Raw genomic sequence first — 13,981 nt, forward strand, 5'->3', positions numbered from 1 at the left:
CGCAGTAAGTTTAGATAGAACATTAAACACCGCAAGTTATCAAATGCCACTAGCTATACCGTATAAACGTGCGTCACGTGCTCTGTAGATTACTATTATATCAGACAATCGTAAATGGTTACTTTCTATATCAAGTGTGCTGCTCGAACAATTCACTTTTCCTTTCATTTTCTATTAATATTACTGTTTTTTTTGAGTAAACAACTTGGTGAGTCCATCCAATTCAATAGGTACATAGTTGTTGCTGCTGCTCTATTTTCATCGCCTGTCATCGTCCCCACTTGTTCGCTGACAAACCGCAAATTGTGCCGTTGACTGACGGCAAATGTACACTAAAAAGGATTAGTAAGAGTATTTTTGTTGTCAAGCTCGACAACAATTATGCTTCCAACGACAGATTGAGAGCGAGCTACTATAGCTGGGTAATCATGATGGCGATAGGGGTTCCAAGTCAATTATTCGACGGTGCGTTTATCCACTTGTTCATAAGGTTCGTTAGCTTAATCTTCCTCGCCGGAAAATGGCCGCAGAGCAGACGGGGTCAAACAGTCACTGAAACATTGCTGCCACCGCCGATCCACGGACAGTGTGTCTTGTCCAATACAACTGTGGAGTTTCCGCGTAAGCCTTTATATTGCTTCTCATTTTTAGCGTTATCGTCGTTGTTCGCTGGCGTGTACGCAGACGAATGAATGAATGAATGAAACTCTCCTTCTACGTTTTGTTTTCGTCTCGAATCAACACGACGACGACGACGCGATGGGCAGCGTCCAGGCCCGCCCGTGACTGTCCGTCTGTTTGCCTGTGGCGTGTCTGCATGAGGCGACACCTCGTCTACCCGAACTTCGTTTGACGTTACCAGATGCCTACTTGTTGGCCTGATGCGTAACCGGTAAAACAACCGTTGGCTGGTAGCTGACTGTGAACTAGCGACCACCACTGCTGATTGGTAAACGAGCCCTAAGGACTTGTGTTGTTGCTGTTGTTCATTTGGGTAGTAAAATTGCAAACCAGCCAACAATCGTCGTCTATAGCTGTGTCGAACTATGAACTATGCTTGGACTACGTTGACGCTTTCCTATATTACCTTAGAACGGGGGTGATAGTCCACTTAAAGCTGGACAGCCTAATGCATTGCAGCTGGCATGTGGGAATGTTGATACGTGTCGAAAGGCGCTAAGCGACGCTGAAGACACCGCTCGTACTTCCGAACTGTTACTACCAGCCGCGCGAACAGCAGGAGCTGACTTCATTTAAAGGCGGCTCGCATCGTAGAAACGCTTATGAACGCCTGTCCGTGCGGGGCCCCCCAAATATACGGAAATATGGTACATTCGCTTTCGCGCACTTGCGCGATCCACTATCAGCGTTGCTAGTGCCACAACAACGAATACCAGTTTACTAGCGTACGCTCTCCTCTAAACCAGGGGCTACCGGTTTGAGTCAAACCGCCCGTTACTATTGTGACTATCGCGGCCGCAATGACAAAGAGTGACCCCACGGACATGTGGCCATTGTCAGCGCTAATCGGCACGCGTAAGGCCTTCTAGCTGTGCGTTTCCTTGACCGGCTCGTCTAATTGGCATACTAAAATGTTTGTTATTTTGGCAGCAGGACGTGCTGCGAGCATTTGAATCAGGGCTGGACCGAGGAAAGGCGTTCCGGAACCACTCGTACTCACGTATTCGACTTCGTTCAACACCTTGCTATGAAAATACGAAATATTCAGCATTCGTTAATAGACTGTGTGGCTTAAGTAGGGCGACATAAACATATTTACAGGTTTTGTTTATGGTTGCTTGCTGTCAACAGATCCACTCGTTAGGTACGAGCGCAGATTGTCTTATCTGCGACATAATAAATCCGTTCTCTGGGCAATGAAAAGTGGCGCTGGAGAGGTGTTTGATAAGCAATGAAGGTAACGAACGTTTGTACAGAGATTTATTTGAGAACGGTCAAAGTATAGAAGCGATTTAAAAAGATTTTTCGTGACCTGCACCCGATGACGACTGAGTAGGCCTAGCGGAAAGAGGATAGTTTAAGCGTGCAGCGGGTGACCGAAGCAATAGTACCTGATGACCTGATGTCGGTTTTCGGCGTTCCCGTTTCGTGGAGGCTTTATCAAGGAATGATTTCAAAGTACCTTAAATGTCTCTCATAACCGACATAATCAGTATAGAGCTCAAGCTAAGTGAATGAGAAAACAGTTGGCGTCGTTGGGCAAATACTTAGAATAATGACCTTCATTATTCACTTTTAAATTTACTTTAAATCATTAGACTTAAAATCATTTTCAGTAAAACATTAATTCAGATTAATAGTAAAGTATAACAATTATGTCTCCGGAAATCTTCGAAAATTTAAGGGTTGTATAGCTAGCTAAGGTCAAGAAAATGCAGCTTGGTTTATAAACTGTCCTTGTTAGCTTTTTCGAATTTCGACGAAGTCTATATTTATTAAGAATCCGTACTTGTACATTGTTTACAATCAACACTCTTCCCACGCATAGCAGAGACTATTAATTCTAATATATTGTCACAGCATTCACCGGGTTATTAAATTCAAAAGCGAACGTAGCCTGTTGGGTTAGATTTCCAAAAGCTTACATGGAAAATATTGCAATCGATGGAAACGACGCAGAATACCTAATCCGATTACCTATCCCGCGTACTGTTTGCGTGTTTTGAGGTCAGCAAGAACTGGCCTTAACCTTTCTGTGCCCTTACGCCGATACGTGTGCTAATAGACTGCCAGTGTACGTACACCTCAAGCGGTAAGGACGGAATTAAAGCTTAATGCGAAATTCGTATGGTCTGCCGCCTAATTCTTGTTGAATATGTCGTAGACGCGAGCCATTAGGATTAATGAAAATGCAACGGGTTTATTGTTATCAAACTTTCAAAGTTCTCCATAGCTGGGTTCATACACGCCGCTATTATCGTAGCATTCGGAATACATTACAAGCGTTCAGGACAAACAGAAAAATCAAGCTCTTTTATGGGTTGTATTTATTAGCGTTGGCACGGTACATCACTGACGCGTCTCGAAGCAGTTGCTGTCAATTGTTTGCTATTTTACGATAACAAAACCAAGCACGAAGTACTAAATGGCACTATAATAAATTGCTATCATTGTTTGGTATAGTTTACCCTTCTTTCCTCGATCTTTCAACTCTACTTCCTACATGCATTCTTTGAATATACGCGTACAGCATAAGTTACTTCCAAGCATTACTTGACAGCTTTCAGACGGCCTGATTACGTCAAATTCGAGCAATCGTGTTAGCAATAACCAGCCACTGTAGGGAAATCTACTTGGCAGACAAACTATTTTTTTGGATTTGAAATTACTATCCGCACATATCAAAATCGTCCTGAAATAAATGTTCCCGCATCCATACTAGGCGGCAGACTGGTCTCGAAAGATGTCCTGAACACTGAAACTAGTCCTTTTGCTACACCACTATATTGCAGCCTCCCTAATCGTATATATATCGTCCACCACGGCGCGGCCCTGTTGTCTATTTCTAAGAGCGCAAATCTAAAGGCTTTGTCTATACACGGAAAGTAAATGGCCGCAGAAGCGGATGTAAGGCGTTCGGTGTTCGCTTTATCTCAGCGATCCGCCGTACTATTACGTCTTTGCGTAAATGAAGTTTCCAACGTAGGTCAGGGAAAATGCCCCATTACTTCGTGTTATTTGCATCGGACGTCGACTATTTTGGATACAATACATATGTAATACACGTGAGCTCGACTGCTATCTATAATGTTCGGGACAGAGTAGATTCATTCTAGTAGAAATCAGCTATGAGGATTCATCGAGACACTGATAGTTTACAGACATTGGAAGGGCAGATAAGTCGAAACCCATACAGAGCTATGGTCAATGGGGGTATTGAATTATACTAGCGTTTAAACATGATTCTGCGAACGTCAAATGCGATTGTCTCTAGCGCTAATGATGAAATAAACATTGTTTGTTTTTGTAAAGATAACATTCGCTCAAGTAAATACCTAGCACGACCTCATTATCCACATCTGTAGCATGCTGCAATAAACACACCATTAATGAACAATGATTTCAGTGTCCATCTTTGACTACCCATGCGAAGTCTATCAGGAGTGCCAATGCATCATTTGTAGGCAATCAAATGTAATCGAAATGATAGAAAAACATTTTAAGAAACCACTAATTCGTGCAAGATAGTTGACACGATCGTTCCATGCGCACAAAAAGCCCAACAGGATTTTTATACGTATATTTCGTACGTATGAACAGAATATTTGTCCAAGTCCTAACTGGAAAATCCTTTCATATCCACAGTTCTATCAGTCCATACGGATAACTTACCGTTGTGTCAGATATCGGATTGGCATTACATCTGTATAACACTTGTAAATAGTGCGACATGTGTCGTCCGTCTACGCTAGATGGCGCTCCTCTTCGTTTTTATGTAATGCTAGATTATCTGTGTAAATTCCCTAGGTTAGATCATGCCTTTTTCGTTCAGGTCAGACTACTGAACGTCTAAGCGTTACGAATACAACATGTGACTGACTCACTCACTGGCATTTTTTTTTGTCAGACGTTTGGTTGAACGTATAGTGGAATTAGAAGCCACCCTACTACCCTGACCTTATTACTCATCTTCGTGGTGACGCAGATTAACGAATACGGAACACGATAGGCCTTTTAGCCGAAATATTGTCACATCATCAAGCAAAATCGCTTGCAACGCGGCCGAACGATTGCGGCATTGAGGACTAGTACATGTGGGAAAGAAAAGATAGCGTGCTTGTCTCAAACAGCGAGATTACATACGCCGACACGCTGTGCCAATCAAACAATGTTCAGTGTAGCAAGAAGCTGCACTAATTTTTACCCACAAGAATTATAATAATGATTTTTCGGACTTTAATGAACTCGGTGCATTACTGTGGCCCTGTGCACAGACAGGGGACAGAACGAATTTTTTTTATGTAGCAGAACAACGAAATATTAAGCAAAAACAAAATGAAAACTTTTCTTCAAGCTGTCAACTGGCTTTTTCCGAACTGTCAAAAACTCCCGCCTGTGTACGTATATATATGCGTGATACCATGTATACATACATAGAATCATTTGATGTATTTAAATGGGCAATCGAGTAAAGTTTAATAGTGGCTCCAAATATCACTATGAAGATGCAGTTATATATATAGGACATAAGGGATCATGTATATATAAGCCAATTTGCCAAAAGATATATCCGTTGGCGGAGGGGCGGTGTCTTGTAACTCACACTCACCCTTTCTTTGGGTACTTCATCATAGGTATCGATGAGCTCCACCTGCGTCAAAGGCCTTCGCGGCTGACCCATTGCGTTCTGGATGTTGTGCCGATGTAACGCGTCCATTGTGAGGCTCGTCCAGAGCACTTAGACTTAATAGCTGGAAATATGAAATATGGGCATAGTTATTATTGGATTATTTGGACTTCATGCATTGTCATTGACAGTAACTGGCACGACATGATCCATAAAAATTGGAAGTTCTTGTAGCAAGTAAACACCAGATTTATCGCTTTTATACATTAACGAAAGGCCTTGACTGGCAGCGAAATTGCGGCAGGGAAGACTTGGGTTGCTTTTTAGATGGACGAGAAAAAAGTCTGCTTTACATAGTAAGAATAGAAAAATTGTAGAAACACTATTGTGTAATATCAATTTCATGAATAGACAATACTAAGTGAGTTTTGTCTATAGCTTTCAGTGTAAATCAATCTGCAAGGTTGAATGCGCACATATTTTGAACAAAAAAAAAACCTAATTACACGTCTCTACCTAAAACTGCCAACTAGATTTTCTATTTCTCTAAACGCAGATAAATATTAGAAATTAAATAAAAAATATCTTCAATTTGGGTACGTCACGTTGGATGAAAAAGCGAATCTAAATCATGATTATGTTATAGGGCCTCCGAGGTTAACGATCTCCGTCCGTATGATAAAGTTGTCAGTTTTGTGACCACTAATAAGAAAATTTCAGGTTTAGAGCACACACACATCCACATACACGCGCGCGCGTATGCACGCGCGTACGTACGTACGTACGTACGCACGCACCCACACATACACACACACACGCAGCGCTGGCTTCAATTCAATTGTATTATTTATGCACTGCTGCACAATCTCTCACAACATATCCACGCACGCACAAAACCATAGGACAACCTTCGCACTTCATTGGATCGGAACGTAGGCAGTTACTAAGTGCTCAAGACAGGCGCACTCATTACGCAATGTTATATGCCACACATATAAACGACAGACATTACATGTAGTTGGCCTTGATTTCTCTCTAGCCCACTGTACCTTTGCTTAACCAATATATCAGGTCTGTACAAGAGCTCTATCAGAATGTTACTCCTTACCGAACGCTAATGGCACAACTATTGAATGATTAATATTCAATCATTACGTTGATATACTGACCTAGTCTAGTTAAGTTCAGTAGCAGTTATAGCACCCGCTACCTGTGTATATCCGCTCTGACCATTCACAAATCGAAGGAACCTATTGTGACATCGTTACTACGACGTTTATACCGACTACTCCTGAAACTGCTGGATCTTCTTAGCTGAATACCATGGACTTTGATGGAGGAAAGCTAATCCCATTTACAGAAATACCGTTTGAAACGTACGTGCCGTGGGAACCTACCGTCTGGATGCCGAGTAGCGGCGGAGTTTCTTCTAAAACCCATAATCAGCCTAGAGGCTATCACTAGCTCTCCCGCTGAATATTACTATTGTGTAAGCATATTTCTACTTTATGGACCCGTCGTTTACCGCGCGCGTGTATGTGGACGCGTCGCGCCGCCCCGTACCGCACTGGCCCATCTCACTACGACAGTAAGAGCACAGCATTATCATCACTAACGTCCGTCGTCACAGTGGCAGAACCTGCATCAACAACCTTCCATCCATGACAGTGCATTGAATTGCCTGAGGTATCGCAGCGGCCTCTCTATTTCTTCGTATAACAACTTTGCGGGTATGCATGTATGTAAGTGTTTTTGCGCCATTCATATTCTATTGGCGTGCCCGCTTCGATGGTCGATCATCATCGCTAAGAGGAACAGTCACCAAAGCCTAGTTGTCAATCCTGTGACCATTCCATCGCTGCCGTCCACAGTAAAATCTATTTAATCGCAGTGCTGGAACTGGCCGAGGGGTGTCGGCACGAGGTGGAGAAGAAAAAAATGGAAGCGGTGATTTACCGTAAATCGGTTGTAAAAAGCCGCCAACAACGGTATAGTCGCTCAATCATCTGCCACTATCATTTAATCGTTAAATGATCATCACTACTTTTACGTACGACGGATAGGAGTCGTGCGAAAAGTGGATGCATGGGTCAGTCCGTACCAACTTTGTCATCTAGTCGCAAAGCGCACAGCGGTCAACACCATCGATTTGAAACAAAACCAGCAGCCATGCTGAAATCCGTCGAGCAAGACTAATGTGATTCACACTGGATAACGCACGCCCGTCTCGCAACACTAGATGCATATGGTTATTTTCGCATGTCTAATAGACTTGGCCTGTCTGATAGCGTCTGCAAATCGGCCCCTGTTGGGCAACGACTCGTTAGTCCCACAACGAAAACGGTAGAAAGATCAAGAGATTTGTACTGGTACCACTAGTGATGATGACTCTGAGAAATAATAGCGGCGATTAACGTGGGTGATGAAAAATTCCACACTGACGAAAAACAGCATAGATACAATGTAATAATCGTTCACATTTCCGTGACGACTACCAAACTCTGATATTAACGCAGCGTCATTGCCTATAAACGTGACTAGTCTCTATGACATGCGGTATCCGCTATAAACGGTATCATCCGAATCTGGATCCGAGTCGAATGATCAATTTTGAGAAAGATGTCTATTTGAACGCCTTGTCACGGAATAAGCCCTAACCTTTGTCTTCTCACGCCGTACATGGAACAGAGAAACAATTGTTTTAGACAGCCAACTAACTATCTATTCTCTACCCTATAAATTTTTTATAACTTGTTCTTTCAATACTTTGTTTTATTTAAGATAGGCATAGTGCTCAACATAGGTTCGTTGCCTAATGTAACTTCACTCATTAGTTTTTTATTCGTAATCATCGACGTCACCTCTTAGGCACTCTATGGATGAAGCGACCTTAAAACGAGCTGTTTCTTAAAAATGTGGCCTTGACGTACGACGTTCAGTAGTGTACATGAAGTTTGCAGATCTTTTTCTATTTGACTATAGATGAAGTCGCTAATCCGTATCATGGATTTGATCGGTAGATATGACAGGAGACGTTGAAGTAAGCACCCAGCATACATTAATCTAGATTTTGAACATCACCTACAAACCGCGCTTGGCTTCCAGTTCGTGTCTATCTTACTCGATAGATCAAAAGCTGTCTGTTAGCGATGATCTCTTCACGAAATGCAGAACGGGCGTAAGCCTCCATTTACCTTTCAAAGGCATATAGTATAGGTAAAAAATTTTTCCGTTAGGCTCCTAATCAAATCACAGCTTAGACGTGTGCCTAAAAACCGCAGCTTAGGACTAAAAACGATTGTTTCGTACGAGCTTTTATGTAGGTTCTCGATGTCCGCCGTTTTCGTGTATGGAGCGGGGTATCAGGAAGCAAACTATTGGCGACGCCTCGGTTTATAGTTGAGGTAGCGGGATGCATATGCGTTAGGGTGACATTGCTTGCTCTAGACGATGCACTAGGTCTGTTTGACGAGGGAACACCTTTTACGGCACCAATCAACTAACAAAAGCCACCGCAAAAAACCAGATGCAATTGTCCTGGCATTTGAAAGCTAGATGCGACATACATTCACGATGAAGACAGCTGTTCTAAGTTTCGGTAATTCTGTGGCAGGATGTGTTGCGATTACGGTGGGCCAGCGATCGCCTGCCGCAGGCCAAGCTTAATAAAAATGTTAGGAGATCCATTTGCCGGTAGACACTACATTTCCGAGGCTTGAGCTCGACATATTCATGCTATAATAATGTTTACTCATCTTGAAGAACTAGGTAGGAATATAGCAACATTTTCTTGGCAACTGTGTTAACGATTCCAGATGCGTCTGACATCATTATTGCTTACGAAGTCCCGAGCACCGTGGCCTTAGTGGTCTATTGGAGTTTTCCATCGGAGTTCAAAAATAAGAACACTGGAAATCTTCCGAACGATGGAAGCAGTACTTTGCAAAGGAACTTCACTTTTCTTTAATCAAGAGGCAGTTTTGAGGCTGTCTTCAATGCAATATATATATATATATGTATATATTTATTCTATAGAAGTGTATCTAGTTTATCGGCGTAGCTACGATCCGCTCTGTTTGTCTAGCTAACAGCGCGGTACTATACAATTCGACAATTGCATTCCTCTTCGCCAGAATGACAACGTATTATTATATAGCCACAACCAAGACAACGATCAAAGGCGAAGTCGACATCCCTTGGGGTCATAGCTACTGTAACAATAAGCTTTCCAGTAAAATCGACGTTTTTCTCAAGAAAAATGAAAAAAAAAAGGCACCGCTTATTTACTACACTGATGGCTACGAAGCTCAACTCATATTTCGTCGTGTTGCTTAATCTCAACGCTAGTAAATAAATGAATTAATTCAGCCTTGTTGCTTGACATTTCATTGACGATAGCACCTTTACCTTGGCTTTTGACTTATTACCAAGCGGTCTGGTGGAATATCTAGAAATCATACAATTATGCCACATTTCAAGAAATGATTTCACCAACGTTGAAGTAGAACAGAAATCGTTACGCCATGTATGAATAGTGTTGCTTTAAATAAACAGCACAGGCACGTATTCGAAAACAGAACTAATGATAACGTAAATTACAACTGTACAACTTCCAACTTGCATCGTCCGCTGCTGCTGTGCCCAATTTCGGCAAAAACACAGAGGAAACGTGAGGACACAATAAACGTATAGTGGCCATTCGTCAGCGTTGCGTCGTAACAATGTGTAACTTGTCCTCCTAACCATTAGTCCTTATCTATTATAGAAAAATTGATTTGGCTCTCTGAGTTCTGCACTTTATTTTGTTTGACGCATTTCGAGATCAGCATGACCCCGTCAAAGGCACTGGTATTACGACCGATGACGCGAACAGCGTATGAACTTAACCCTGTGTATTTTTTCGATACCGGACTGAACGAGGGTATCGCGCCCGCGGAGAATGAATGGAGCGGCCGCTGTGTCATTACGTGATTGATTTTCGTTTCGTTCGCCGTACTATTGATTTCTTTTCAAAAAGAAAAGCACATCGGCGGTACGGAATAGGTCTTGATAAGCATAAAAATATCACGAAAAAAAGGCCCAAATGCATAAATAAAAATACATGAACTTTAGAAAAAAAACTAACGGCTGCCGTAATAACAGCGCTACGAAAAAGGACCACAGTGGCAAATTTCGGTGCACAAAAGTTTGCGTGCTTCGCTGCAGTCAGCTGCCGTATCATCACCTAGCGTGCCTGTATTTTTCCTGTCTGCACACCGATAGACGTATACGGTGCTTTCATATTTGGTTCCCTTACCGAGTCGGTCGCTGATGTACAACTCTCGTGGTCTAATCTTACCTCAGTTCAAGTTAGCAACTGTTAAATTTGCGTAACTTCCGCCAGATGGGAAAAGTATTCATGGTGACGAACTTCGTTGAAAGGCTGATTGTAGGTACCATATTCGCCGTTGAAGAACACGTTCGGATGGCGTTTAGTGCACGACAAACGGTTACCCGGCAAGAAAATCTCAACGGGCAGCTCAGTTATGATCGTCTGTTGCGACGTCGTCACTGTTAAATCATCCGTGCGACCGGCATGGTCATTACCTGCTGTTAGAGTATGATTGACAGTGTTGGATCAATGTCATCGTTCTTTACCACGGTTTAGGCTACGATTTCTCCGTAATTCGGGCAGGGGTGAGATCAACGAAGGGTAGTCGGAAAAGAAAGCTAACCAGGAGAGCTTGCAGTTTGGCAATGATCAGCAGCCCTAGTGCCACCTGCTCGCTATATATGAAAGTGACAATAACTTCGTATCGAACCAAAATATGACGATAATGGCGGTTATCGACAGTTGCGGTCACAGTACTGTTTACTAATTATTACGTCTACTCTTACCTAAAGCTCTGAATTCTAAGGAAGGCACTTCTTGCTCGCTGTTACTATGCAATGCCAATGCAGACGCGGGCCCTCTATTAAGATCAACCCCTGTTGTTCGTCCATTAATAATGGATTTTAATAAAACTGCATTAACAATTCGGTCGGCGCAACCATTATTATAACAATGTTTACTTTTAAATTGCCACAACGCACACGTTTATTAAAGCTACCGTTTTTAACAGAGGCAACAACGATCGAGCCTTTTGTCCGCGTTCTTGACGACTGTATGGCCCCAGCGCCTCATTAGAAGCACATCATCGGATGCTTCTCCCGCATAATCTCGTACAGGGTCATTAGGCTTGTCCTTCTAAACTGGCGGTGCCCCCGGACTGGAGTAAAACGCTACGTAAGGAAGAGTACGAACACCCTTAATGACAACGTTGGCTAACGACGATTTGAGCCAGAGTTGATTTATTGGTCATCTCGTATCTAACAGGGGGTGAAATAGACGAAAATTTCAAGGACAATCTTTTTTGGTGATATAACAATGCCAGGCAAACTGGTAGTCTTTGTGGTTGTCGAGATTTTCGTAATAAGAGATGCTGTGTCAACCTATGTGAATCACGGCATTCAACATTTTAGGTAGGCTCACGGGAACCTTTCGAGTCACTTTCTGTTTCCATCTACAACCCGTCCATATGCCGTATGGAAGCCACCATATATATAATGGCGATTATCTTTATAGCAATCAATTGAAGCACTCTTTATCTAGAATTTCAACTCGGATACGTATCAGCAAATCTTATCCCTTTGTATACCCCACAGCTAAAAGCAGGTGATTTTTACAGGACACAAAATTCATTGGTTCAATGATAGTCCAAATCATGGCTGCATTAAATGCACTGGACAAACGGCAAACAATTGAGATCCGTTAATTTTCACTTAACGTCCTTACCTGACATCCTTAACAAAAAAAAAAACACTAGGCAAGCAGAGGAGCGCCTTCAAACAAAGCAGGGAAAGGCCGATTTGCGGGTAAGGCAGATAACATCAATATGGATATAATCAATATGGAATGCACATATGGGATGCATGAGCGAGCATTGCTTATTAAAAGGACTAAGAAGGGTCTTTGCTGTTTATTGAATAAAAATCACTCTTCAATAAACAGCAAAGAACGTTCTTTGTTCTTTTCGAATTGGCCATCACTTATTGTTCGTTATATAGTAACACCGTTGCTCGCCGTGTCAGGTCAACTTAGCCGCGCACGTAACTTAACGTTTGAAAAAAACATCGAATATACTTATGGCACAATGGAATCTATTTCACTTGATCTCCGGCAATCGTATTAGCACTAGTACAGCCTATTATCAGCCGTAAAGATAATAATGCCGATGGCTATCACGATGGGGGAGGAACAAAACGTGGTATCCATGAATCTCGTTGACTTTCGAGGAACCTATGCCAGAATACGCTATAATGCTAAACGGTAAAAGGAGATTCTTGTGAAAACAACGTATACGGGAATATGAATGAAGCTTTACGTAGCATGATGCGTATTGCCTAACCAAGGGTCCTGTTTTACGACCGAGTTGAGTCATGACGATAGTAATTTAACAAAGTAGCATATTTCATACGATATGCGAACATAGTCCGAGCAATTTATGTAACTTGTTCCAGTTACTAAATTGTGACGAACTTACCTGTATTTGTAATGCGGGCTCAGCTAAAGGGGAGTGCAATATATATATAGATGATGATAGCTTTCGTGTACACTGTTTGTCCGAATGCTGAATACGATCCTCTATAGATACCTTTTTTCTATATATTATGTAGTCTATTATGAGATAGTCTACGACGCGGATTGATTACGGATAACCGCAAAACTATGGTTTACAAACTAGGCAGGTCAGGTAATTTACTTGTGAGTTGCTCCATATTGATTTATTTCCTATATAAAAATATATCAAATAAATAAAATAAAAAATACATCAATCGAAAATAGTCCCTGCTTGGAGAGACACTTCCCTATTGTAGTAACTCACTAGATAGCTGGTTAATGCCAACGAAAAATACACTGAGCACTTAGTTTGAAATAGAAAAACATTAATAAAACATAGTAAACAATATTAACAAATGATGCATACATTATTCGAACTGGAACTTAGATAGTTCAGAGTCTGAAATTGATGGGTTCGTATCTTTCAGCAGCAGCTTTTCACGGGTGTCCTACTTTCGCCCACTATAAAGGTCCCGATATTTAGCAACCATGATCACTTGGCCTCTGGCACAACAACAGTGCGTGCGTCAATCAACTGATCCTTTCAAGAACATAAATAGTAAAATTCTGTGCTGGCTTTCGGACTATCCCCAAGTCGCAGATTGAACGCATGCCAGATTGACGCCTGTGTCACCTTTAGTAGGTATGCATCGTAGGTTTTCAACTAGGACGCGTACGCAGGTCCTGAGAAAGCATTTATCTTTAAGCGGAAAACGTAATTTCGCGTAGTTCAAATATTTTCTCGAAACTTCGACTACAATAAACAAGCGGTTCGCCATAAACCGCTCTGTAATGATGTCAGTCGGCTCACAAGCGTTGTAGGTTAAATGCATTTATTTGCTCCCTGTTTCTGCGAAATCCATATATACTCGTTCGTATATAGTTTAACGGCTGCGTCCGATCGACGAATCTTCAAATTATTACGCTTCTGACCCGCAAGCTTGACCCTACAAATTAGGTTCCATCATGCAACAGACGTACACAATCAGGCCCAGTCTGCAACGCACGTGATACACTCGAAGGCATAGCACAAC

The 13,981-nt window shown here is 42.1% G+C and overlaps 1 protein-coding gene across 10 annotated transcripts in view; it reads right to left on the reverse strand.

The window, feature by feature from the left end:
- LOC111266348 (prestin) overlaps positions 1 to 13,981 on the reverse strand; it is a 105,962-nt gene that overhangs the window by 12,565 nt on the left and 79,416 nt on the right. For 8 of the 10 annotated variants that reach the window (XR_002684042.2, XM_022843779.2, XM_022843773.2 and 5 more), the window contains one exon: positions 5,291 to 5,432. Coding sequence is in view for 7 of the 10 variants with exons in the window: in XM_022843779.2 (XP_022699514.1) it covers positions 5,291 to 5,398 (108 nt within the window). In the remaining 3 variants the exon portion in view is untranslated. Of the gene's footprint in view, positions 1 to 234; positions 912 to 1,087; positions 1,261 to 5,290; positions 5,433 to 13,981 lie in introns of those variants that run through there. The other 2 variants (XM_022843781.2, XM_022843780.2) reach the window with 2 other exon arrangements.

This window comes from Varroa jacobsoni, unplaced genomic scaffold (genome assembly GCF_002532875.2).
Source record: "Varroa jacobsoni isolate VJ856 unplaced genomic scaffold, vjacob_1.0 scaffold_1076, whole genome shotgun sequence".
Lineage (NCBI taxonomy): Eukaryota > Metazoa > Arthropoda > Arachnida > Mesostigmata > Varroidae > Varroa > Varroa jacobsoni.